The 25448-nt window shown below is 41.9% G+C and overlaps 1 protein-coding gene across 1 annotated transcript in view; it reads left to right on the top strand.

Annotated features, from left to right (window-relative positions):
* The window catches only part of LOC144310237 (uncharacterized), a 331034-nt gene that overhangs the window by 44507 nt on the left and 261079 nt on the right, over positions 1–25448 (top strand). Inside the window, exon 3 of the mRNA XM_077890999.1 lies at positions 23783–23883. Within this exon, the coding sequence (XP_077747125.1) occupies positions 23792–23883 (92 nt within the window). The 5' untranslated portion in view covers positions 23783–23791. The remainder of the gene's footprint in view (positions 1–23782; positions 23884–25448) is intronic.

The raw sequence follows: 25448 nt of genomic DNA on the forward strand, positions 1-25448 counted from the left end.
GAAAGGAATGCTCCTTAGCTTTAGTGTTCATTTCATGGCGTCTTTTTTCAGATATGTTCAGGACTCCTCGCTTTTGTTTGCGATGTGTTCTTCTAGTGTTTAACCGTAAGCTGGATTAATCACACATATCCTCTGCCAGACAAGGTTAGACTGGCTTCTTCACAATTTCTAGTGTTCTATTTTCCCTTGTTTGTATAAAGGAGAAAAAATTACTTTGTTTATCTATTTTTGCTACTGTAGTTCTTAGGGAAAGCTTGATCTGAACAATGATTTGGTGTGCCCTAGGAAATTACTGCTTAACCCTTGTCTTGCCTTTTCAAGGTCTACCTTGTATTTTCTTACACCAGGAGCTACGGAGGGATTGTGACAAAGTCATGGAGATAAAGGTAGATGCATAGTAATGACTTCCAGCCTCTGCTGTCATTAGCTTTTCCTCCCTAACAGACACATCTTTAGAGTTCCAGAACATTTATGTTGTTTTATGCCTCATCTCATTTTTAGGCTTTCCTCCTTCTTTCCATTGCTATTTCTTTGTGATATAAGACTTAATTCTGTTTTTTCATTTTTGAGCAAAAATTTCATTTCCCTTTATGTTTAGGCATCCACTCAGCCTAACTTATCAGTGTGGTTTATTCTGCTGGGAGAACTGATTGCTCATGAGAACATTGTTCTCTTTGCCTCTTTCTCATTAGTAATTCTTTAAGTGTTGGCTTTGGAGTCAGGCATGCCTGTCTCACATCTTTGCTTTGCTTCTTACTGTGTTGTATGAACTTGGGTGAGAAACTTCACCTCTCTGAGTCTCACCAGAACTGAGCCAGGCTCAAGAACACAGATTCAGACCGCTGGGCTACCATGTCCTGGTGATTCCTCAGCTTTGCTACTGGGCATTGTGTAGATCATGAGAGGAGGATGGGCTCCCATTTTCCCCAGAAGGTTGGCATTTAAGGGATCCAGGGCATTTTCTCTGGGGTGCATCCAAAGTGATGATAACCAAGTGTAGGAATGCTGCTGCTCCCAAGGTGAGACAGTTCCTGAGCCAGCCATTTCCTTCCTCTGTAGTTCTCCAGCAAGGGTCCCATTAAGTCACTTCCCACTCCCCTACCCATTTCCATCCATCTCTTTCCCTAGAAGTTGCTTGGATTTGGGACTCCCAGGGGCAGGGAAAGTAACTGGTTAGATTCCAGGCAGCTCACCTGCTGTGTTGTGCTCTGTAAAAGGCTTTCCTCTATTGGATGCCTTTAAGTGGAGTCCTAACACCTAAAAACATGTAAAGAATATACATTTATCCCAAGATCCTTTCAGTTGGAAAGCACTGCCAGCTGAAAACGTCGTGTTAGCTCTTGCTGTCGTGTTAGCGACACGACATTTGAGTGGAGGTAGGTACCTTAGTATATTTGTCTTACTGTTCCTTGTCCTGAGTATAGTGGCAGGTGCTTAACAACTACCCATTGAATGGCTGATTAAGGTAAAGACCTGGATTTGGGGTTTGGCTTATATGATCTTGGGCAAGTCACTCAATTCTCTGAGTCCATTTTGTAGATGATTAACAAGTATTCCTGAGTTTTAGGTCAAAGTCTCCAGGAATAGCCTCTGACATGTAGATGACTTATTAAGGAAGTGCTCCTGCCTAGGAGGAAGGTGATGAGCAGTAGAGGAAGGGGAGGAAGCAGAGCAAGGGTGTGATCATGGGCAAAGTCCTGCTGAGGGCAGCTCCAGCCTGATCCTACAAGGAAACTCTGGAGTGTGGGTTAAGCCTCCTAGTTCTATCTGAGGCCAAGGGGCTGGGCCTTTCATACTCCTGCACCTCAGTGACTGGCTAAGGAGTGGGATGGGAAAGGGGAATGTACATTCTTAGACACTTCCAGCTCTCTACCCAACTGGGCAGAGTGGTTACCATGGCTTAGGGAAGTTCTCCAAAATAGCTGTGAAGTTTGTGTGTAAGAGTAGAAGGGTGGTGTGTTGACATTATGGTGACATTCTACCTCATTTGCATTTCTGATGCATTGGTATCAGATGAGAAAATATGTGGAAATGCTTAGAAACAGTAATGTTCCATTGCAGAGTAAATTGTGGTTTTTATATTCAATATATTGTTTTTTAAAAAAGTCTCATGCATCTAGAAAGACCCAGAAAAAGGATGTTCATGTTAATCGCACATTCTGGTTCATAAAACATCGCCCTTAGATAAAATTTCACGTCCTTTGAGAACTGGTAATCCAATGCTAGTTTTCAAAGAATTGTAATTTAAATTAACACTACAACTACAGGCAAGACAATTTAATCTCTGTTTGATGCTTCAGAAGGCATTTCCCAATCTTGTAAGGCCTCAGGGTCGTGATTATCATTGCACAGTAGACAGGCACCACTGCAGTTAACAGACTGGCTAGGGGAGTAGGGAAATGGCATCTCTTCACCGTTTTGTTATGGGAGAGGTGCTGGCTTTGCTATATTTACAAATGGATAAACGTTGGAGAGCTGACAATTTTGGGGGGCCCAAAGCTTTGATTTTCCTTTAATTATTTGGCTGTGATGGGCCAAGACAGGAACTCTTACCTGATTTAAGTAGATAATCTCAACTATAAAGACACAGACTCTGTGACATGGGTAAACAGAATTTTGCTTAGCAGTTTCTCACTGTGTCTCTAACAAAAGCCTCAAGGTAGTGGTGCCCTAATGCACACATTTATCCCACATCACACAATGGTTATGCTTGAGTTGTCATTCGAGTCGTTATTTTACATTGTATAGGGAACAATATATTTCCTTAGGCTTAGGGTGGCCAAGGTAGTGTTTTCCTTAATGGACTCTTCTATGAACTTGTCTATTGCCGTATTTGACCATAGTTGTTTAAAATACCCATCCCTTTTACTACTAGTCCCTTTGAAACCACATTATTGATGCATTTTTGAGATCCTGCCACATCTCCTTTATTGTGATAGGCATATATGGGGATACAAGAAAAACAGAAGACCTCCAATCTGGGGAAAATATAGAGGACAAGAGAGAAAATCTCATTTAATTTTTTTTTTTTTTTTTTTTAGAAAATCTCATTTAGAAACACTTAGGAACCAATGGCAAAGAAAGGACAAGAAAAGGGAAAGCCCAATATTTGGTCCATTTTTGTGTCATGAGGATGAGGGACACTCCTACATAATACTCCAAGATTTCTTGAGCTTTTGTTATTGCCCTATGTTTACTGTTTTCATTATTTACTTTTTCTTTCCTTGTCATGCGAGTCTGGCAGTAAAACCAATACATTCATTGCCTATTCATGAGACATTTGTCATATCCTTTCCGTGGGCCGGGTCCTGTGCTGGGCTCTGAGGCTGTGGTTGTAACTCAGACTTGGCCCAGTCTTCAAGGCCCTGAGGAAGTCAGAATTGAGAGGGGGATGGATATATCAATATCCAAGGACAGTGAGCCTTGGCCGTCAGAGGGAAAAGCCAAGGGCTATGAGAGCATAGAGGAGGGAGCCAAATGGAAGAGAGGGAGAAATGATTCTCTTATATAGCAATCCTAGTGGGTGCAGACCCCAGGCCTGGGAAGTAGGGAACAACAGAGCCAGCTGACTCCTCAAAGCACCTGGAAATGTCCACAGATAGAAACACAGCTCTGGCTGTTGCCTGGGAGAGAACTGGTAGATTTTCTTGTAGATTTTCTCACCAGAAAGCCCTGGTGAGGTCATGTGACTTAAAGAGGCAGTGCTATTCTAGTGAGAAGCAGAATATACAAATGGACAATGATAAAGGCCAGACTACATATACAAATAGAACCCAATTACAGCCTCTGTAGCGATTGGCCCCAAATAGCTAGGACTTGATAAATGACTCCCAGCTTCCCTAATTTTGCCTGTTTCCAACTTAGGACCAAACAGAGAGTCAAATCTATTCCCCTTACCAATTGCATAGGATGCTCTGCTTATTAGCACACACATAAGCTTTCCCAGGCCATCAGCCTCCAATCAGAGCATAGCCAAAGTCTTCCTATTTTTCTCTATAAAGCTTTTCTGCTTTAGGAAAAAAAAAGTCTCTGCCAAAGGCAAGGGATGGTGGCTGACTTCCCGGTTATAGCAAGCTCTGCTTGGTTCTCATCTGAGTGGTCTTTGCTTATTTCTATAGTTTTTGATAAAGGGCATATCAAAGCATGAACATAAGTGCTGACATCTACTAACCCCTCAACAAATGTTCTCTCCTGATGGGACATTCCTACCTTTCCAGAGACATGCCTGGAAAGTTCTCTCTTCTCTTCCAAGTTGTCAACCAGCCTGGCTGGAAGTGGAATGGACATTTAGAAAGTCTCTTATCCTCATGCTGGGGAAGGACATGTACAGCCCTGAGGGGCCCAGAGAGTTTGTGGGATAACAGGTGAACTGCACTGTCAGGGACAGGACTGTGCTCCAGCCGCATGCACAACAGCTCAAAGACACTTTTGAGAGCTGCATAGAGAAGACCAAGGAGGGAGAAAGGATGCCTTTCAAAGGCAGAAATCTGGTTCCTAGTCAATAGTGTTTCCACTTCCTCCAAGTGTGCTTTCTGATAATAAAGTTTCTGATAAGCTGTGTACAAATCACACTTCTATAAATCAGGTCCTACTTCCCCCATGATTAACACTTTCATTTAAGTGCTGATTTATCATCATTTCTTCCCCTGGCAACCATCCTTATGACTTGCCTCTTAGTTCTAGACTCCCTGGCAGATAATTAATGAGCTCTTAATACGGCTTATAGGCACCAGAGGGAACACACTATTTAAAGATGCCTTTTTTTTTTTTTTTTTTTTGGGTAAAGTGAAGAATCCCTTTGTCAAGCAGAAAAAAAAAACCCACAAAAAACAAAAAACAAAAAAACCACACACATCACATACATTTGGCAAATGTTGCCCTTTTGAACTTGTGGACTGTTCAAAGGCAGTTCAAGTTTGCTTGAATTGAGACATGAAAACTCTAGATGTTTAGCTACCCAGGTGTCCCTTAAAGTATTCAGGGTGGGAAGGAGGGTCTTATTAAAACTTTTAATTAACTAATTAATATTCTTTTCTTCATTTGTTAAAAAATATTCATTGAACACTTACTATGTGCTAGGCTGCGTGCCAGGTGCTGGAGATCTAATAGTGAGCAAGACACATGGTTTTTGTGCTTGTGGTGTTGTTCACAGCCTGGTGAGGGAGATAGTGAGCAAATAATTATTTTACTACACTCTTGATAAATGCTACCAAGGGACCAAAGTGAGGCTGATGAGGTCTGAGCTATATTGGAGAGGGAGAGTGGCCAGGGAATTGATAGTTAAATTGAGCTTCAAGGATGGGTTAGAATTAACCCAGGGATAGGGCACTCCAGGAAGAACAAAATGGGCAAAGTTCTGAAAAGAGAAAGAGCCCAGCTCTTTTGAGGGGCTGGGGAAGGACTCTGGGTGGAGCAAAGTTAAGGAGGTAGAGAGCAGGAGAGGATAAACTTGTAAAATAAATGTGGGCATCATGGTGACAGTTCTTACGGACTAAGTGTTTTGAATTGTATCCTTAGAGCAATGAAGAAATTATTTAACAGTTCCAGGCAGGGAAGTGACAAGCTCAGATGTACCTTTTAGAGAGAGAATTTTGTATCCACTGTGGGGAATGGATTGAAGGAGATAAGAAGAGATCAGGAGGCCCTGTCAGGAGCCCATGGCCTTTGTCCAGGATAAAAGAGGTGGTTTTCAGTAGTTGTTTCCATCAAGCACAACCAGTAGGAGAACTGGGTAGTTAGTGTTAGGGTTTGAATCAGTCCATTTCACAAAAGAGAGAGGAGAGATGCAGTAGTTGAAGAGCAGTTATCTGACTGCCTCCTCCCAGCAACCCGGGCATACTGCTGAGGGGAGCATCTTCATTCCAGCCCTTGGCTCCACCCCAGGGCAGTCCTGGCTTCCCCAAGGCAGGCATAGAAGCAGGCATTACCGACAGCTGCTCTGATGTCCATCCAGCAGGCTTTAGAGAGAAGGCTTTCCTCAAGAACTCTGACTTGGAACTGGGATCAGGATGATGGTCTTTGTAACTGGGCTTGATAAGGGGACTCCTCCTGATGCAGTCCCCAGTCTTCAGAGGAGTGTTTAAATATCCAGGGCCCCAAAGCTTATCTTCATGGCTCCTTCATCAGCCACCAGCCAGGAGTTCTCAAATGTCAGTGGGCACAGGATTCCTTGGGTGGGGGATAGGAGAAAAAAGGTAGGTTCTTGGACTCTATTTCCAGGGATTTTGTTTCTGGTCTTGGGAGTCTGCATTTCTTAATAGGCTATATACATCCCCCTCCCCATCATTTCTAATTCAGATGGTCTTTAAATCACTTTAGAACTCTGGGAATCTTCGTCCAGCAGCTTAGGTCTCTAGGACACCAGCTTGCTTGAGCTCAGCAAAATCTGGCCTTTAATTCCAGGTAGTCACTAATGCTTCATAAGTTCAAGAAACTGAGTGGTATTCATGAAATGAGGGATGGCTTGGGAGCCAAGACTGAACTCCTGTTCCCCCAGATTGCCTAATTCTGAGAATCATCAGATAGATTATAAACCTGCCCATTATTCTCCAGAGATTCTGATTCAGTATGGCCAGACTACCAGGAAGCTTGTGACTTTAACAGGTGCCTTAGGTGAGCCTTTTGATTGACAGACTGGAGACCTTAGTTCTGGAGGCTCAAGGACAGCTCTGGCCCTCAGGGCCCATAGTGAGCCCCAAGTATTCTCTGGAGACCTCCAGGATCCCCAGTGTCCTCAGGTTCTTTGGTTCTGAGAATTTTGCGGGACCCTGGGTGGGGTCTGATACATCTTCTGGCTTTGCAGCCAGGTCCAGGGAAGAACCAGTGGAGGCAGCCATTTCAGGCTTAAGACACCCATCTGAAATACATCATCCATTGCTGAGGGCCATCCCAACAACAACTTCTGCAAACCTATGAAGTGAGTAGTTTCATATATATATATATATACACACACACACATAGTGGAGGCTGGCAAATCTGAAATCTATATAGGCAGGCTGTCAGACAGCATTCTCTTGGGCAGCAGCTGATGCTGTAGTCCATTGGTGGGATTTCTTCTTCCTCTGAGAAACTTCAGTTTTGCTCTTAAGGCCTTTCAACTGAATAGATGATGTCTACCCAGATCATTGAGGATAATCTCTTACTTAAGTCAAACTGATTGCAGATGTTAAACATATGTACAAAATATCTTTGCAGCAACATCTAGACTGGTGTTTAATTGAATAGCTATAGCCTGGCCGTTGTTGACAACATAAAAGCAACCATAGTAAGAGACTTGAAATGAGGCCCACATTCTGGGTTGAGACTGGTATTTTAGGAGAGTGTAGGCCATATTAGAAGGAAAGTAGAACATGTGAGGGGAGGGGCAAGATGGCGGAAGAGCAGGGTCCCCAAATCACCTGTCTCCACCAAATTACCTAGAAAACCTTCCAATCATCCTGAAAATCTATGAATTCGGCCTGAGAATTAAAGAGAGACCACCTGGAATGCAACAGTGAGAAGAGTTCGCGCTTCTATCAAGGTAGGAAGACGGGGAAAAAGAAATAAAGAAACAAAAGGCCTCCAAGGGGGAGGGGCCCCGCGAGGAGCTGGGCTGAGGCCGGGGCGAGTGTCCCCAGGACAGGAGAGCCCCGTCCCGGAGGAGCAGGAGCTGCACCGACCTTCCCGGGCGGAAAGGGGCTCGCAGGGAGTTGGAGCAGGACCCAGGAGGGCGGGGATGCCCTCGGGCTCCCCGGGACAGTAACAGCAACTGCGCCCCGGGGAGAGTGCGCCGAGCTCCCTAAGGGCTGCAGCGCGCACGGCGGGACCCGGCGGGACCGGAGCAGCTCGGAGGGGCTCGGGCAGAGGAAGAGGCTCCGTGCAGAGGGGGCTGCGCGGTTCCAGGAGCAGCTCGGGGTGCTCGGGCGGCGGCTCCGGGGAGGGGGTTGTGCGGCCCGGGAGCGCGAATCCACCAGCGCAGGCTCCAGAGCACAGAGCGCCGGGACACAGCCCAGGATCCCGCCTCCCCCGGGACAGGCAGAGGCCGGGAGGGCCCAGGACAGCGAGGACGCTCCTGCCCCAGCTGAGCAGATCAGCGGCCCCGCCCCGGAGCCTCCAGGCCCTGCAGACGGAGACCTCCGGAGTTCCTGCGGGGGCTGAATCCAGGTTTCCAGAGCTGCCCCGCCACTGGGGCTGTTCCTCCTGCGGCCTCACGGGGTAAACAACCCCCACTGAGCCCTGCACCAGGCAGGGGCACAGCAGCTCCCCCAACTGCTAACACCTGAAAATCTGCACAGCAGGCCCCTCCCCCAGAACACCAGCTAGACTGACTGACAACTTCCAGAGGAAGCCAAGGGACTTAAAGTACACAGAATCAGAAGATACTCCCCCGTGGTTCTTTTTTTTTGTTGTTGTTCTGTTTTGTTTTGCTTTTTGATTTGTTTCCTTCCCCCACCCCCCCTTTTTTTCTCCTTTCTTTTTCTTTCTCTTCTTCTTCCCTTTTTTTCTTTTTCGTTTTTTTTCTTCCTTTTTTTTCTCTTTCCCTTTTCTTTCCTTCTTTCTCTCCTCTCTTTTTCTCCTTTTCCCAATACAACTTGCTTTTGGCCACTCTGCACTGAGCAAAATGACTAGAAGGAAAACCTCACCTCAAAAGAAAGAATCAGAAACAGTCCTCTCTCCCACAGAGTTACAAAATCTGGATTACAATTCAATGTCAGAAAGCCAATTCAGAAGCACTATTATACAGGTACTGGTGGCTCTAGAAAAAAGCATAAAGGACTCAAGAGACTTCATGACTGCAGAATTTAGAGCTAATCAGGCAGAAATTAAAAATCAATTGAATGAGATGCAATCCAAACTAGAAGTCCTAACGACAAGGGTTAACGAGGTGGAAGAACGAGTGAGTGACATAGAAGACAAGTTGATAGCAAAGAGGGAAACTGAGGAAAAAAGAGACAAACAATTAAAAGACCATGAAGATAGATTAAGGGAAATAAACGACAGCCTGAGGAAGAAAAACCTACGTTTAATTGGTGTTCCCGAGGGTGCCGAAAGGGACAGAGGGCCAGAATATGTATTTGAACAAATTCTAGCTGAAAACTTTCCTAATCTGGGAAGGGAAACAGGCATTCAGATCCAGGAAATAGAGAGATCCCCCCTAAAATCAATAAAAACCGTTCAACACCTCGACATTTAATAGTGAAGCTTGCAAATTCCAAAGATAAGGAGAAGTTCCTTAAAGCAGCAAGAGACAAGAAATCCCTGACTTATATGGGGAGGAGTATTAGGGTAACAGCAGACCTCTCCACAGAGACCTGGCAGGCCAGAAAGGGCTGGAAGGATATATTCAGGGTCCTAAATGAGAAGAACATGCAACCAAGAATACTTTATCCAGCAAGGCTCTCATTCAAAATGGAAGGAGAGATAAAGAGCTTCCAAGACAGGCAGCAACTAAAAGAATATGTGACCTCCAAACCAGCTCTGCAAGAAATTTTAAGGGGGACTCTTAAAATTCCCCTTTAAGAAGAAGTTCAGTGGAACATTCCACAAAAACAAGGACTGAATAGATATCATGATGACACTAAAATCATATCTCTCAATAGTAACTCTGAATGTGAACGGGCTTAATGACCCCATCAAAAGGTGCAGGGTTTCAGACTGGATAAAAAAGCAGGACCCATCTATTTGCTGTCTCCAAGAGACTCATTTTAGACAGAAGGAAACCTACAGCCTGAAAATAAAAGGTTGAAGAACCATTTACCATTCGAATGGTCCTCAAAAGAAAGCAGGGGTAGCCATCCTTATATCAGATAAACTAAAATTTACCCCAAAGACTGTAGTGAGAGATGAAGAGGGACACTATATCATACTTAAAGGATCTATTCAACAAGAGGACTTAACAATCCTCAATATATATGCCCCGAATGTGGGAGCTGCCAAATATATAAATCAATTATTAACCAAAGTGAGGAAATACTTAGATAATAATACACTTATACTTGGTGACTTCAATCTAGCTCTTTCTATACTCGATAGGTCTTCTAAGCACAACATCTCCAAAGAAACGAGAGCTTTAAATGATACACTGGACCAGATGGATTGCACAGATATCTACAGAACTTTACATCCAAACTCAACTGAATACACATTCTTCTCAAATGCACATGGAACTTTCTCCAGAATAGACCACATATTGGGTCACAAATCAGGTCTGAACCGATACCAAAAGATTGGGATTGTCCCCTGCATATTCTCAGACCATAATGCCTTGAAATTAGAACTAAATCACAACAAGAAGTTTGGAAGGACCTCAAACACGTGGAGGTTAAGGACCATCCTACTAAAAGATGAAAGGGTCAACCAGGAAATTAAGGAAGAATTAAAAAGATTCATGGAAACTAATGAGAATGAAGATACAACCGTTCAAAATCTTTGGGATGCAGCAAAAGCAGTCCTAAGGGGGAAATACATTGCAATAGAAGCATCCATTCAAAAACTGGAAAGAACTCAAATACAAAAGCTAACCTTACACATAAAGGAGCTAGAGAAAAAACAGCAAATAGATCCTACACCCAAGAGAAGAAGGGAGTTAATAAAGATTCGAGCAGAACTCAACGAAATCGAGACCAGAAGAACTGTGGAACAGATCAACAGAACCAGGAGTTGGTTCTTTGAAAGAATTAATAAGATAGATAAACCATTAGCCAGCCTTATTAAAAAGAAGAGAGAGAAGACTCAAATTAATAAAATCATGAATGAGAAAGGAGAGATCACTACCAACACCAAGGAAATACAAACGATTTTAAAAACATATTATGAACAGCTATACGCCAATAAATTAGGCAATCTAGAAGAAATGGACGCATTCCTGGAAAGCCACAAACTACCAAAACTGGAACAGGAAGAAATAGAAAACCTGAACAGGCCAATAACCAGGGAGGAAATTGAAGCAGTCATCAAAAACCTCCCAAGACACAAGAGTCCAGGGCCAGATGGCTTCCCAGGGGAATTTTATCAAACATTTAAAGAAGAAACCATACCTATTCTCCTAAAGCTGTTTGGAAAGATAGAAAGAGATGGAGTACTTCCAAATTCGTTCTATGAGGCCAGCATCACCTTAATTCCAAAACCAGACAAAGACCCCACTAAAAAGGAGAATTACAGACCAATATCCCTGATGAACATGGATGCAAAAATTCTCAACAAGATACTAGCCAATAGGATCCAACAGTACATTAAGAAAATTATTCACCATGACCAAGTAGGATTTATCCCTGGGTCACAAGGCTGGTTCAACACCCGTAAAACAATCAATGTGATTCATCATATCAGCAAGAGAAAAACCAAGAACCATATGATCCTCTCATTAGATGCAGAGAAAGCATTTGACAAAATACAGCATCCATTCCTGATCAAAACTCTTCAGAGTGTAGGGATAGAGGGAACATTCCTCAACATCTTAAAAGCCATCTATGAAAAGCCCACAGCAAATATCATTCTCAATGGGGAAGCACTGGGAGCCTTTCCCCTAAAATCAGGAACAAGACAGGGATGTCCACTCTCACCACTGCTATTCAACATAGTTCTGGAAGTGCTAGCCTCAGCAATCAGACAACAAAAAGACATTAAAGGCATTCAAATTGGCAAAGAAGAAGTCAAACTCTCCCTCTTCGCCGATGACATGATACTCTACATAGAAAACCCAAAAGTCTCCACCCCAAGATTGCTAGAACTCATACAGCAATTCAGTAGCGTGGCAGGATACAAAATCAATACCCAGAAATCAGTGGCATTTCTATACACTAACAATGAGACTGAAGAAAGAGAAATTAAGGAGTCAATCCCATTTACAATTGCACCCAAAAGCATAAGATACCTAGGAATAAACCTCACCAAAGATGTAAAGGATCTATACCCTCAAAACTATAGAACACTTCTGAAAGAAATTGAGGAAGACACAAAGAGATGGAAAAATATTCCATGCTCATGGATTGGCAGAATTAATATTGTGAAAATGTCAATGTTACCCAGGGCAATATACACGTTTAATGCAATCCCTATCAAAATACCATGGACTTTCTTCAGAAAGTTAGAACAAATTATTTTAAGATTTGTGTGGAATCAGAAAAGACCCCGAATAGCCAGGGGAATTTTAAAAAAGAAAACCATATCTGGGGGGATCACAATGCCAGATTTCAGGTTGTACTACAAAGCTGTGGTAATCAAGACAGTGTGGTACTGGCACAAAAACAGACACATAGATCAGTGGAACAGAATAGAGAACCCAGAAGTGGACCCTGAACTTTATGGTCAACTAATATTCGATAAAGGAGGAAAGACTATCCATTGGAAGAAAGACAGTCTCTTCAATAAATGGTGCTGGGAAAATTGGACATCCACATGCAGAAGAATGAAACTAGACCACTCTCTTTCACCATACACAAAGATAAACTCAAAATGGATGAAAGATCTAAATGTGAGACAAGATTCCATCAAAATCCTAGAGAAGAACACAGGCAACACCCTTTTTGAACTCGGCCGTAGTAACTTCTTGCAAGATACATCCACGAAGGCAAAAGAAACAAAAGCAAAAATGAACTATTGGGACTTCATCAAGATAAGAAGCTTTTGCACAGCAAAAGATACAGTCAACAAAACTAAAAGACAACCTACAGAATGGGAGAAGATATTTGCAAATGACATATCAGATAAAGGGCTAGTTTCCAAGATCTATAAAGAACTTATTAAACTCAACACCAAAGAAACAAACAATCCAATCATGAAATGGGCAAAAGACATGAACAGAAATCTCACAGAGGAAGACATAGACATGGCCAACATGCATATGACAAAATGCTCTGCATCACTTGCCATCAGGGAAATACAAATCAAAACCACAATGAGATACCACCTCACACCGGTGAGAATGGGGAAAATTAACAAGACAGGAAACAACAAATGTTGGAGAGGATGCGGAGAAAAGGGAACCCTCTTACACTGTTGGTGGGAATGTGAACTGGTGCAGCCACTCTGGAAAACTGTGTGGAGGTTCCTCAAAGAGTTAAAAATAGACCTGCCCTACGACCCAGCAATTGCACTATTGGGGATTTACCCCAAAGATACAGATGCAGTGAAACGCTGGGACACCTGCACCCCGATGTTTCTAGCAGCAATGGCCACGATAGCCAAACTGTGGAAGGAGCCTCGGTGTCCAACAAAAGATGAATGGATAAAGAAGATGTGGTTTATGTATACAATGGAATATTACTCAGCTATTAGAAATGACAAATACCCACCATTTGCTTCAACGTGGATGGAACTGGAGGGTATTATGCTGAGTGAAGTAAGTCAGTCGGTGAAGAACAAACATTATATGTTCTCATTCATTTGGGGAATATAAATAATAGTGAAAGGGAATATAAGGGAAGGGAGAAGAAATGTGTGGGAAATATCAGAAAGGGAGACAGAACGTAAAGACTGCTAACTCTGGGAAACGAACTAGGGGTGGTAGAAGGGGAGGAGGGCGGGGGGTGGGAGTGAATGGGTGACGGGCACTGGGGGTTATTCTGTATGTTAGTAAATTGAACACCAATAAAAAATTAAAAAAAAAAAAAGAAAGTAGAACATGTGATACAGTGCCTTGGACAAAGACTTTGCAGACCTGGGTGGTACAGAAGGAAGTGGAGCTTCCTGTTAGTGGCTGACAGCCAGGGAGTAGACTAAGGGGTTAGTGGATGGCCACTGGCTGTCAGGGAAGCAGGCAGGCCTTGATAACTGTAATCCTAGGATTCTCCCTCATTATTCATAATTCCATTGGTTATGTCAATAGTTATGTTAAGCTGGGTTAATGTTGCTATGGGTTTCTATTGTCCAGGGATGGAAAGTCCAATCTTGATCAATGTCCTGCCTTAGGGATTGGTATGGAGTGTTCTAATAAAGAATAAAAGGAGAATGTTGACAGGTAACCTTTTATTTATGTGTGGAGCTCTCTGAAAAACCCAGATATAAAAAGGACATAGAAACAGCAGAAAAGTGACAACCAACCAAACAAAAACTTCTTATTCCCTACCTCAAAAGAGTAGACCTGAACTTAAAATTTCATGCTGCCTGCTGGGTGTTGAGTACTTGCTATGCACCAGGAACTCTGCCAAGCAGTTTGGTTACATTTTCTCATTCAATATTCACGACAACCCTATGATGTAGATATGATGATTTCTTCCATTTAGAGAAAGAGAAATTGAAGTCCTGAGAGTTTAAGAAACCTCCCCAAGGTCATATGGTTACTACATGGCAGATCTGGGACACAAACTCATGTTGGTCTGACTCTAGAGCCTCTGCTCCTGTCTCCTTTCATTTAAAACCTAGAAAAGCTGAAGGAAGCTTCAGAAACATACTGAAGACAACTAAAAAGAGCTTTTCACTACCATTTGGGAGAAAAAAAAGTGGATGAATAGGGGAAGGACTGCTCAGGGGACATGTTAACAGATGAGAGAGAAAGCAGAACTACTTGATTGTTGTTTGAATTCTGACTTGTCTACCAGGGAGAATGATCTTACTATGGGAAAAAAGTAGAAAAAAAGTAGAGGGAGTAAGGGCTCAGTGTGGGTGTGAAGGCAGGAAGCTATGAATGGTTCATAGATGTGAGCTCAAGTCTGTAGGCTTAGATGAAATTCTACTTGCAGGTCTGTTGGAACTTGGAAACATAAAATCTGTGGTGCTGCCTGCTACATAGGGTACAGAGATGGTACTTTTGAGCTTTTCCCTTCCCTTTTGTCTGCTATCTGCTCTTTCTCAAGATATTTATGACACTTGTATGGGCATATTTTTTTCTTTCTCCAAATCTATTCCTTGAGAGCCCTTTGGTGTAGGAAACATATGTCAAACAGGAAGGGTACATACATAACATGTGACAAACTTCTTAATGAGCTAAGTGTTAAAATATCTTCCCCCATGTTTGTCCTTATTATATGAGCACTACCCCTAAAAGAATGATGTATAGCAGAAATAATTTGTGTAACAAACAAAAAAATAAGCTTTTATTGCTCATGTGTCTTGGGCCAGGTTAGGATAGGCTGGATGGCTCTGCTGATCTTGGCTAGGCTCACTCACATGTGTGGGATCCATGGGGGATTTGACTGGTGTAGTCTAGCTTAGGTAGGGTAAATCAAGGTGATATGGCTCTTCTTCACTGATTTCTCACTCTTGCACACTAGTCTAGGTATATTTTCATGGTGGTGCCAGAGGCACAAAAGCATAAGCAGAAACAATAAGACCTGAGTACTTGGAACTAGCATAGAGCACCTCTGCTGCAATCTGTTGGCCAAATCAAGTTATAAGTTCAGCCCAGAATCAAGAGGTGGGAAATAGGTTCCACTTCTTTAATAAGAGGAACCAGAAAATTACATGGCAAAGGAGCCATGAATGCAGGTGATCTCCCACAGGTATGTGCTGTGTGCTAAGTGTTGCCTTAGGAGTGCAAGGGTAAGCAGTCATGTCTTTATACTTGGATTTTTCTTCAATACTGAGCCATTCCTTGGGCTGGAAGGTGAGGTTTTGGCTAATACATAATTTCTAGTGTGTTCTTGATCCATACTGTACACACACACACACACACATATATATATATATATATATATATATATATTTTTTTTTTTTTTACCATGCACTGCTTATTTATATACCTATGGCTAACTATAGCAAATAGTTCTCTAAAGTGGAGAGCAAAAACTCTGAGATTTGTCCTGGTAAACATTTCTTTTCAGCAGTTACTGGCCATTGTCTCATTATTTTTCTTAGAACTGTCAGAGAAGATGGAGAAATTCCTTGGTGTATATGAGTGGGGTGGGGAGGTGAGGGTGAGACAGGGGCAGTATCAGGAAGATACAGTGAAAGTAGTAACTCAGATCTCTTCCCTACAAAGCTAGACCTGATGAATCACACCACCCATTCTCTCATGTGATCTTTCCTTCGCTGAGATACAGTTGATGGCAATTTTCATTCTAATTCCTTAAGAATAGACCTGGTCTGCTTACTTTTTTTCTGTATACCAAATGTTTTACATAGCAACATTCTTTAGATGTTTGTTTGTTGAGTAGAAAAAGGAGAGTGATTGAAGACTGACTATAGACAGATTTTGAAGTTTTCAAAGGAGGAGGAAGGTTGTTTTAGATCCTACCAGCCAGTGAATTTGATACTATTGAATGGTGCAATGTCAGACTGAATTATTAAGCAGATGTCTTATGAGGCAGTGGAAAGGAGGCTGGGATTGTAGGGAGCCAGAATGGGTTCACCAAGAACTGGTCGTGTTGAACCAACTCTAATTCCTTTTATGATCAGATTATTGTACTGTTGTAACAGCCTGGAGGCATGAAGTGCATGATGCCCAGCAAGACAGCTGGCATAATATTTTATAACTCCCATAGTCAACCGGGTGAAACATGGGTTGGATGAGTTAACAGGTTGATTTACAATAGAATGTTTAACCACATATGAAGATCTTCTATTAATGTCAATTTTAGTTTTTTTGGAGGGGAAAAGGGAAGCCTCTCCACCAGTACATTGCAGGGCTCTTTTTTCCTTATCTTGTTTGAATTTATCAATAGCTGAGACACAGTTTTTGTGGGCAAACCTACTAAATTTCCAAATGATTCAAAGCTGGAAGGAAGGGGTTTATATTTTGGATGATAGAGTAAGGATTCCATATCATGTTGACAGATCAAGATGATAGACTGAAAATAAAAGATGAATTTAAATAGGAATAAATTTATAGCCGAGAATGGACCTTGAAGAGTAATTTGCAGAGGTATGAGATAGCAGAGCCCCAGCTTAACAACAGCACACAGTCAATTAGAGCTGATTCTGTGATATGGTAAAGAAAAAGCTCTATGCCTAAGCTGAATTAATAGAAGCAGAGAGTTAAGATCAAGGGAGATTATAGTCCCCCTGTCTCCTGAATTTATCAGACCACAGCTATTCAATAAGACATTTAAGTACCTCCCTGTGTCAAGGTCTTAGCGGGGCACTTTACTTGTTAAATAAATTGGTGTGAGTTACGAGGAATTCTTACCCCCTGACACAGAAGGTTTCAGAAAGCCCCTAGCTTAGAGCTAGACACTCAGCAGGCACCATACAAACGCCAGGATTCACAGTATGGCCCAAGCCCTTATTTTTAGACTGTGGAGTCAATTTGTCTTTTACTCTTTCACCGTTTGTAATCCCAAACCCCACCTTATAAGTAAACAGACTTATTTGTTTTGAATCTTCTTGTTTTATTAGTCAGCGTTCCTTTAATGGCTCATCTGATTGTATGAGGGTCCGTGTCTATACCTGTTTATCCCTTTATCTCTCCTCATTTTGGATATTGGTATCATTCTCTCCTAAGGTAGAGAGCTTATTCTGTATTTTTTTGTGGGAAGTGGTCAGAAGGAGCTCAAGATTACATTATTCTTATGGCTCATAGTTTTAGAGCAAGAGAGAGACCTCCTGGTGTTTATATATCAGAGAAAACTGAATGGCCTGGCTTAGGCCATATGGTCACTCTGGAACTGGCCACTTTTGAGTGTTCACCCCTATAATGGTAGTAAGGTGTGTATATATGGGTGTTGGCATGAGGGGTTCTTTGAATAGTAATTTTGGCTCTATGTAAACTACCCACAGCAAAGAGCAGGAGTACTATAACCAGAAAAGTGAGGAACATATGCTAGGAGGACAAATATATCTATAACTCTTTTCCTAAAGAAATGACTAGGCTATGTATGAGTAGGAGGAGGAAGAAGAAACATGGCGGAGGAGCCCCTTCATCTTCAAATGTGCTAATCAGCTCCTGAATTAAAAGAGGAAGAGTAGCTGTGATTCCTTTTGATCAAGCATTATTATAAGACTCTAGCAGAGGACAGCTTTAGATTCAGGCTGAGATTTGTTGCTGCCTTTTCTCTGCTTGAGTTTGGGATCTGTACTCTCCACCTCTCTTTTCCCATTGTTTGGATGTGTGAAGAAACATCTTGAGGAAGACTAATGTCCTCAGGTGAAAAATCCTAATGGGGAACATGGGAACGATACCCTGGTAATTTGTAAGGAAGTCCTGGATCTGTTCTGCAGATGGTCCAGAGAGAAGCAGGAAAAGACACACTCACATTCAGCGTAGCTCTGTTTCTGTCTCTGCTCACCATGACTGATCATTTTAAAGGCTTCCACAGAGCAGAAAAAAGGAGACTTTTCCAGCCTCACTTTTCCTTGGCTGATGGAGGAGCTAGAGGACCTATTATGGGGTTATATACTCCCTGTGAGCAGATGGGAGCATGGATTTCTGGGTCTGGAGAATTTGATGCTCAAACTGATTTGCACACTAGCGTCCCTGAGGCCCTTCCACACCATCACATCCTCTGCCTCTTGATTACCAGGGCTGACAAGGGAATGCTGTGTGGGCACCCAACAAAGTCATTAATCTTGATGTCACCTGTTCTGGCTGTGGACTTCACTCTAGGGCTGAAGAGTCATTTTGCAGAAAATATTCAATCCTAATGATGTTTATTGTGACTGATATTAGAATGGGTGAGTTCTGTAAGTGCCGTCGAGCCAGTGGCCTATGGTTGGAAATTATTTGGTATCAGAAAATTGGCCTTCAATGAAAAGGTCACTGCAGATTACACACAAAGTAAGTGAGCCATGGGAGATTTGGAGTGATTATTTGTACTCAAGCTTAGGTCCACAAATACCATCTTTTTATTTATTTTTTCCTGCCTCCTTGAAAAGCTGTACGTCATTTGCCTTTCCATTTATCTGTGAGATATTAGGAGTGAAAATCCACTGCAATATATCTACTATAAATTCTAAGAACCCATCATACCTCATTGCCCACCCCCCACCCCAAGAAGAAAGGTATGCAGATATTTTCATATATATAATATTCAAAAAAAATATTCATAGATTCCTATAAGTGCATAAAATATATTCAGGGATATATTAATTATATATGCATTTAAAAATATACTTCATATATGCAATACATATTTTAAATATATGGCATGTATTTTATTTTCTTGCAGCCCTGTGAGATAGATATTATTATCCTCATTTTTGTAAATGAAGAAACAGAAGAAATTAGGCAACTATCCCAAGATCACAGTGTCAGTAGGGGTTCTCAGATGCAAATAATAGAAACCAATCCTGATTAATTTAAGCAGAAGATAAAATATCAGAGTAGTATTGGGCAGCAGCATCTCCAGGACAGCTAAGGATACAGGTCTAGAGACCACATAGCCAGGAATAGCAGTGTCAAAGACCACACTCCTGCTACTTGAGGTCCAAGTCCTGAGATATGTCCTGCTTACAGAACACCAGAGAGAGAGAGAGAGAGAGAGCGCAAGTGCATGAGCAAGACAGTGCCTTGGCCACTGTGTCCTCAGGAAGACAGGTAAAGCTGAGGCTGGTGCCTCTGTTAGAATGGCTGTCTCTGCTGCTTTGGCAGACCTACTTGGATTTCCAAGTTTGGGTATGTGAGTCTGATGGGAGGCATTTATTTATTTATTTATTTAGGAAAATACATTTATAAATGGGAAAAAGCAGGTCTCATACATGAATTCCAAAACTTGGGGAAGTTCAAAGTTATTATGTAGTGAGTTGTTAGAGAGCCACTGTACTATAATCAACAACAAAAAAGGGCAAATCTTGGTTGGGAGGAACCATGAGAGTTTTTGGGCTTGTGACACAGTAGAACATCACAAGGCATCCTTGCTGAAAAGAGACCCACAAAGTAACTGCTTAAATGTTTTTTAATTTTTTCAGCCACATAGGAAGTGCATGAGCATTAAAAAACATTAATATTATAAATATGTCTCAAATGGCCTTGACCATTGCCAGCAACTGCTTGGGAATTCCTCCACAGGAGAGGCCATCACTCTTCTTAGTATAGATTCTTTTAAACATTTTTATATGTGTCTTTACCCAAAGCTTTGATCACAGTGGGTAGTGTTGTTCAGCGTATGTGTTTCCTTTAGCACTATGTCTTAGAGACCTCTCATATTGGGACATCCAGATTTACCTCATAGTTTACATACTGCGTAGCATTTCATTTATTTGACCATATACAGCAGCTTGGTCTGACAGTCCCCTGTTGATATATATCTAGGACATCTGTGGTTTTTTGCTATTGCCAACAATGTTCCAGTGAACATCCTTTAACGTGTCTCTTTGTAGACTCTGTGTGTTTCTCCAAGGTGGCTGTGAAAAGTGAAATCGCTGAGTCACAGGGGATGCACATTTAAATGTTAATAGATCCTGGCAAATTGCCCTCGAAAGCTCCTGTACGAAATTATGCTTCGACTTACAGTTTTGAGAGAACCATTTCCCCACATCAATGACATTAGCAAACTTCTTAATTTTTGCCCATGTGAAGTGATTTTTAATTTGCAAGTCCCTGAACACTGGTAATGATGAATATCTTTTTGTGTATTTTTTCACTATTTGTATTTCCTCTTTTGTGTATGCTCTATTCCTATTCTTCTCCATCAATGTCTTATTGTATTTCATTTGTAGACTTCTGAGGGTGGGGACGGTCTGTCCTGTCCCTTGTATCTCCCATGCCCATCACAGTGTGTCATGAAGTAATTGCCCAAATACTTGTTGAAATGATCCATGTAAGTCCATCATAACCTTTAACCTAAGCATGACTTTGTGCTATTTTTCAGACATAATCTGAAATCTTTCTCAGGAATGAGGATGAAAGCAGAGTGTTAGGCCTTTTATAACAAAATCAGACCCTAATCACTTTTGCTGATAGACAGTTGTCCCAGAACATGAGGTCAAAGAACTCCAGGCACTTTAGAATTCATTTAAGCTTGTGTGGGACTAAGAAGGCCCTATAGAGTGGTTTCTTAGACCATCACTTTTGCCTGATCAAAACCACTTGTGTATTCAACAAAATGTGTCCCCTAACTATGTGCTTTTTTTTTTTTTTAAAGATTTAATTTATTTATTCATGAGAGTCACACACAGAGAGGCAGAGACATAGGCAGAGGGAGAAGCAGGCTCCCTGTGGGGAGCCTGATCCAGGACTCTATCCCAGGACCCCAGGATCATGACCTGAGCCAAAGGCAGAGCCACCCAGGTGTCCCATTATGTGATTTTTTTGAGAGGTGCTACTTACATTGGAAAACCAAAATACTTTAAGTACATGTCCAGAATCCTGGCTTTCCTTGAAAAACAGTAGACCTGAGGACACTGGATCTTTTAGAAGAGGGGTCATTTCAGCTTACCATAATCCCTGGCTCTTTGGATTCTGAGGACATTTGAATATTTCCCCTCTGGTGTTCAACATAGTTGAGAGATAAAAATAAACCTATTAAGAAAACCCAGAAAACAGAAAACCCAAACTACAAAGCAGTGTGGAATGAGTATCACACGGGTGATGTCATATGGACTTTCAGAAGTATTCTGATGGAAGAAAGGGCCTTGCAGGCTGAGGTACCTGGTCATAGCAGATACATTGTGAATTGGCTGGCCCTTGAGGGGTGAGCAGACACTGCTTGGTGAGGAGCAGATGAGAGTGAGGGAGGAGTGATGGAAGGCCAGAGGTAGCAGTGTTAGCAGAGGTTCAGGTAATACTGAAAAGGCTGTTGTGGAGAGTGTACATTTCCTTGACCTGAAATTCACGAAGACCAAGAGCATTCCTGTTGTTCAGGATGGCTTTGAAACCTGCAAAGTGGAGTGGGAATTTTGTTTGCATTTTCCCCCTAATGACTTGTACAAGGAGATTATAGGGAGATAATGTTAGAGATGTGATTTGGGGACAGGCCATATAGGGCTTTGGCTTCCCAGTGAAGAGTCTTGATGCTGTAGGTAATGGGAATCTTTGAATTTAACTTAGAACGTGATTTGAGTTAGACACAGGGTGTCATAAGAGCTACTGTTTATTACTGCTTTTTTATGTTCCTCACACTATGCTGAGCCTTTTTTTTTAAATTGAGGTGAAATTCACATAACATAAAATTAACCATTTTGAAATGTACAATTATGTGGCATTAGTACATTCACAATGTTGTACAACCACCACCTTTATCTAGTCCCAAGATGGTTTCATCATCCTAAAAGGAAAACCCATGACGGTGAAGGAGTCACTCCCTATTTCCTCCTCTCCCCCTCCCCAACCCCACTAGTTTCCTTTCTGTTTCTAGAGATTTATTTATCCTGGATATTTTGTATAAATGAAATCATACAATATACAGCTTTTTGTTCTTGGCTTCTTTAACTCAGCGTGATGTTTCTGAGATTTGTCCCTATTATAGAATGCATCAGGACTTCATTCCTTTTTATGGCTGAGTGATATTTCATTGTATGGATGTGCCACACTTTGTTTGTTCATTCATCCATATCGTCCACTGATGGCCATTTGGACTGTCTCCACTCTTTGGTTATTGTGAATAGTGCTGCTATAAACATTCATGGATGAGTATTTATTTGTTTTTCATTCTTTTGTTTAGAAATAGAATTTCTAATTCATATGGTAATTTTATGTTCAATTTTTTGAGGCTATGCTGATCTGGATCTTTTAATCTTTTCACCAGCCAGTGAGGAAAGGTTATGGTTACCCCTTAATAAATAAGAAATTAGAGGCAAGAAAACTGAGGTCCAGAGAAGTTAAGTGGTTCTCTTAAGGTTGCATAGCTGGTAAGTGGTGGAGTTGGGATTTAGGCCCAGGACTGATTCTGATTTCAGAACCTGAGCCCTTACCATTATGTAACCCTGCCTCTCCTATAGCACCTAAGGAGGATGGTTTCATGCATCAAGAAATGAGTTCATTTCCTTGCTTAGGGAACCGTTAATTGAAAGAAAAATTTTATTCTTGCTGCAGGAATTTACCTAATGGCAAAGCTACAAAGCCACCTATTGTCTGTTAAACTGAACAAGTTTTAACATCAAAGGGAAAGTGAACACAGTCTCTGTGGGCACTTTTCTGCTCACTTGTACAGGCAGACATCATTGCCACCTGGAAGGAGCAGGGACACATTGTCCCAGCCTTTCCCCTTTTCAATGTTCTTGTGGCCATCCCTTTAGTCTGTAACCACCTCTGAGCCCTATGCCCCAGGGGGACTGATGATCTCAATTACAGTGGAACTCTCAACAGCGTCTCTGAGTGGAAAGTTAACACAAACATCTGACTCTTCATTTCATATAGGGCTTTCCTACTGCTTGCCAGGGAGAATCCAGCATAAGTGGTGTTCATTAGGATTAATATCCATTGAATGGAAATGTGAAATTGATCACAGATAGCTCTTTTTGAAATGAGGCCCCAGGGTGACTGAGAAGAGGAGTCTCTGCTGGGTTCATCCCAACTGAGACCTGGTAACTGCTGAAAAGTGAAATTGATCCTGAGACACTTGATGGCTGGAAAGTGCCAGCATCACTGTAAGGGCAGATGGGCTGCAAAATCTCTGTTGTATCTGCTACCCTAGAGAGGTACTGAAGAGCCTAGCTGTATCCCCAAATGCTCCCATCTTGTTCTAAAGTGGCATCTTTTCTCAGCCTACTAGGAGGGCAGGTCACCTCAGACACCTGAGTATGTTAATAGCTGGCTGCTTACAAGGTGTGTGATATTGAAGCACAAAATTGCATTTCTAAATAACTTGTTCACCCCTTTTGGTATATTGAACTATGTTGTCCATTTCATATAAATTGAAGCCTCTGGAATGTACCTTGATTCATATTTCTGTATGTGTGTATCATGATTTGTACTTAGCCAGTAAGTTGGGCATCTTTCATTGAGTCTGCTAGACCTATCAATGAGTTCTCTTGCCCTCTTGTTTCTCATTAGGTTTGGCCAATGAAAGGCACCAGAAGGAGATTGGAGGGAAGGAAGGACAAAATGGAGTTGAGCACATTTGAATTCCTAATTCACATCCTGATGGGACACAGGTTAGTAGTGATTGTGTTTCTCTGTGGTGGGCCACAGCTCCTGTCAAGTGGCCCTTTCCCAAAGCTATACATCTTGTTGAGTTCTGGCACCCCTTCCTCCATTTTTTATTGTCCCTTTAATCTTAGGGGTGGTATCAGCTTCTCACTTTTTGCTAACTCTGAGGGTCTTTATCCCTTGTGGGTTTTCTTTGGCTGGCACACAACTTTATAAAGAGTCCTTATAAATTCTCTCTTACTCTCTTCAGCATGCCATCTATTTCCTGCCATGACTGTTCCCAGGACACAATACCCAATATCTCCTGTCCCTATGGCAGGTATCTGATAGTTGACAGGATGAGGTAAGAATTCCCAGGCTGGAACAGAATGCAGGTTGACTAAGCATCAAACTGTGGCACCATCATCTTGTGCCTAATGAGACTGGACCAGAGAACAGAAGTTCTGAAAACAGGAGAACAGAGGCTGAGTAACACGTTTAGGAAATGAAAGCAGCAGAGGAAACTAGAAGAGAAGTTGCCTAAGAGGAGGCATATAGAATAGAAAAATTAAAAATATCCTTCTGACCAGAGTCATTACCCTGTAGCAACTTGAGGGCCATTTGGTGAGATGATCTGTGGATTTCAGCTAAGTATACACAGCTCACTTTCATATGTTCCCTTATTGCTAGAGTAACTTTTCCCTTTTCTTAGTATACCTTGAGAGGGGGCACCTTCCCTATGCACATAACTAGGCCATCCCCCACCTTTTCATTCAAGGATTTGAGCTCCTTGGAAGTTCTCAGAATGACCCAAGTCATTTCTTATTTCTGTTCTTTCTCACTCAAACAGTCCCCTTTAACAGCTTTTCCATCCTGGTAATTCTTAGTCTTTCTTTGAGACTTGCTCAACTATACAATTGTTAGTCTTTCTTTAAGATCACCTGAGAGGCTCAGGAAACCTTACCTACTCCCTGGTCTGATGGAGATGCCCTTCTGTGCTCCCACAGCATTGTCCTAGTCTTCTCCCTTATTCTTTTGGTGCTGCAACATGAAATCTGTCTAGTAGGATTTTGACTCCACTTATTGTACAAGAAGTAGTTTAATAATTGTGATCAGGGGAAAGAACATTAAAAATTCAAACATTTTGGAGATCTCTGGGGACAATGGGATTAAAAAAAAGACTACTGATACTTTGAGAGTGGGAAAGGAGGCCCTAGAAGTTCTGAAAAATTTTAATTCATAAGGTGAAGACACATACTTGTAAGTATGAAACTAAACTATACATTAAACAAAATGGAATGCATCAACAATTGGCTCAAAGGGAAGCAAAATCCTCTAGGATAGAGGGGGAAGGAACAAGTTGTAGGGGAAGAGGAAATTTTTATGATAATCCAACTAAGTTTATTGCCCTCAGGAGAGCCCAGATAAATACCTGTGAAGAAAACTGCATGTATCTGCTTGTGATGGTGTGTGTTGGAAGTCCTCAAGACCACTCCCAGGCTTGGTGATTTGCTAGGAGGATTCATGAACTCAGCATATAGTCATACTGATGGTTATTATATATTACAGTAAAGGTTACAAAGCAAAATCA

The sequence above is a fragment of the Canis aureus genome, chromosome 3 (genome assembly GCF_053574225.1).
Source record: "Canis aureus isolate CA01 chromosome 3, VMU_Caureus_v.1.0, whole genome shotgun sequence".
In the NCBI taxonomy this organism is placed as follows: Eukaryota; Metazoa; Chordata; class Mammalia; order Carnivora; family Canidae; genus Canis; species Canis aureus.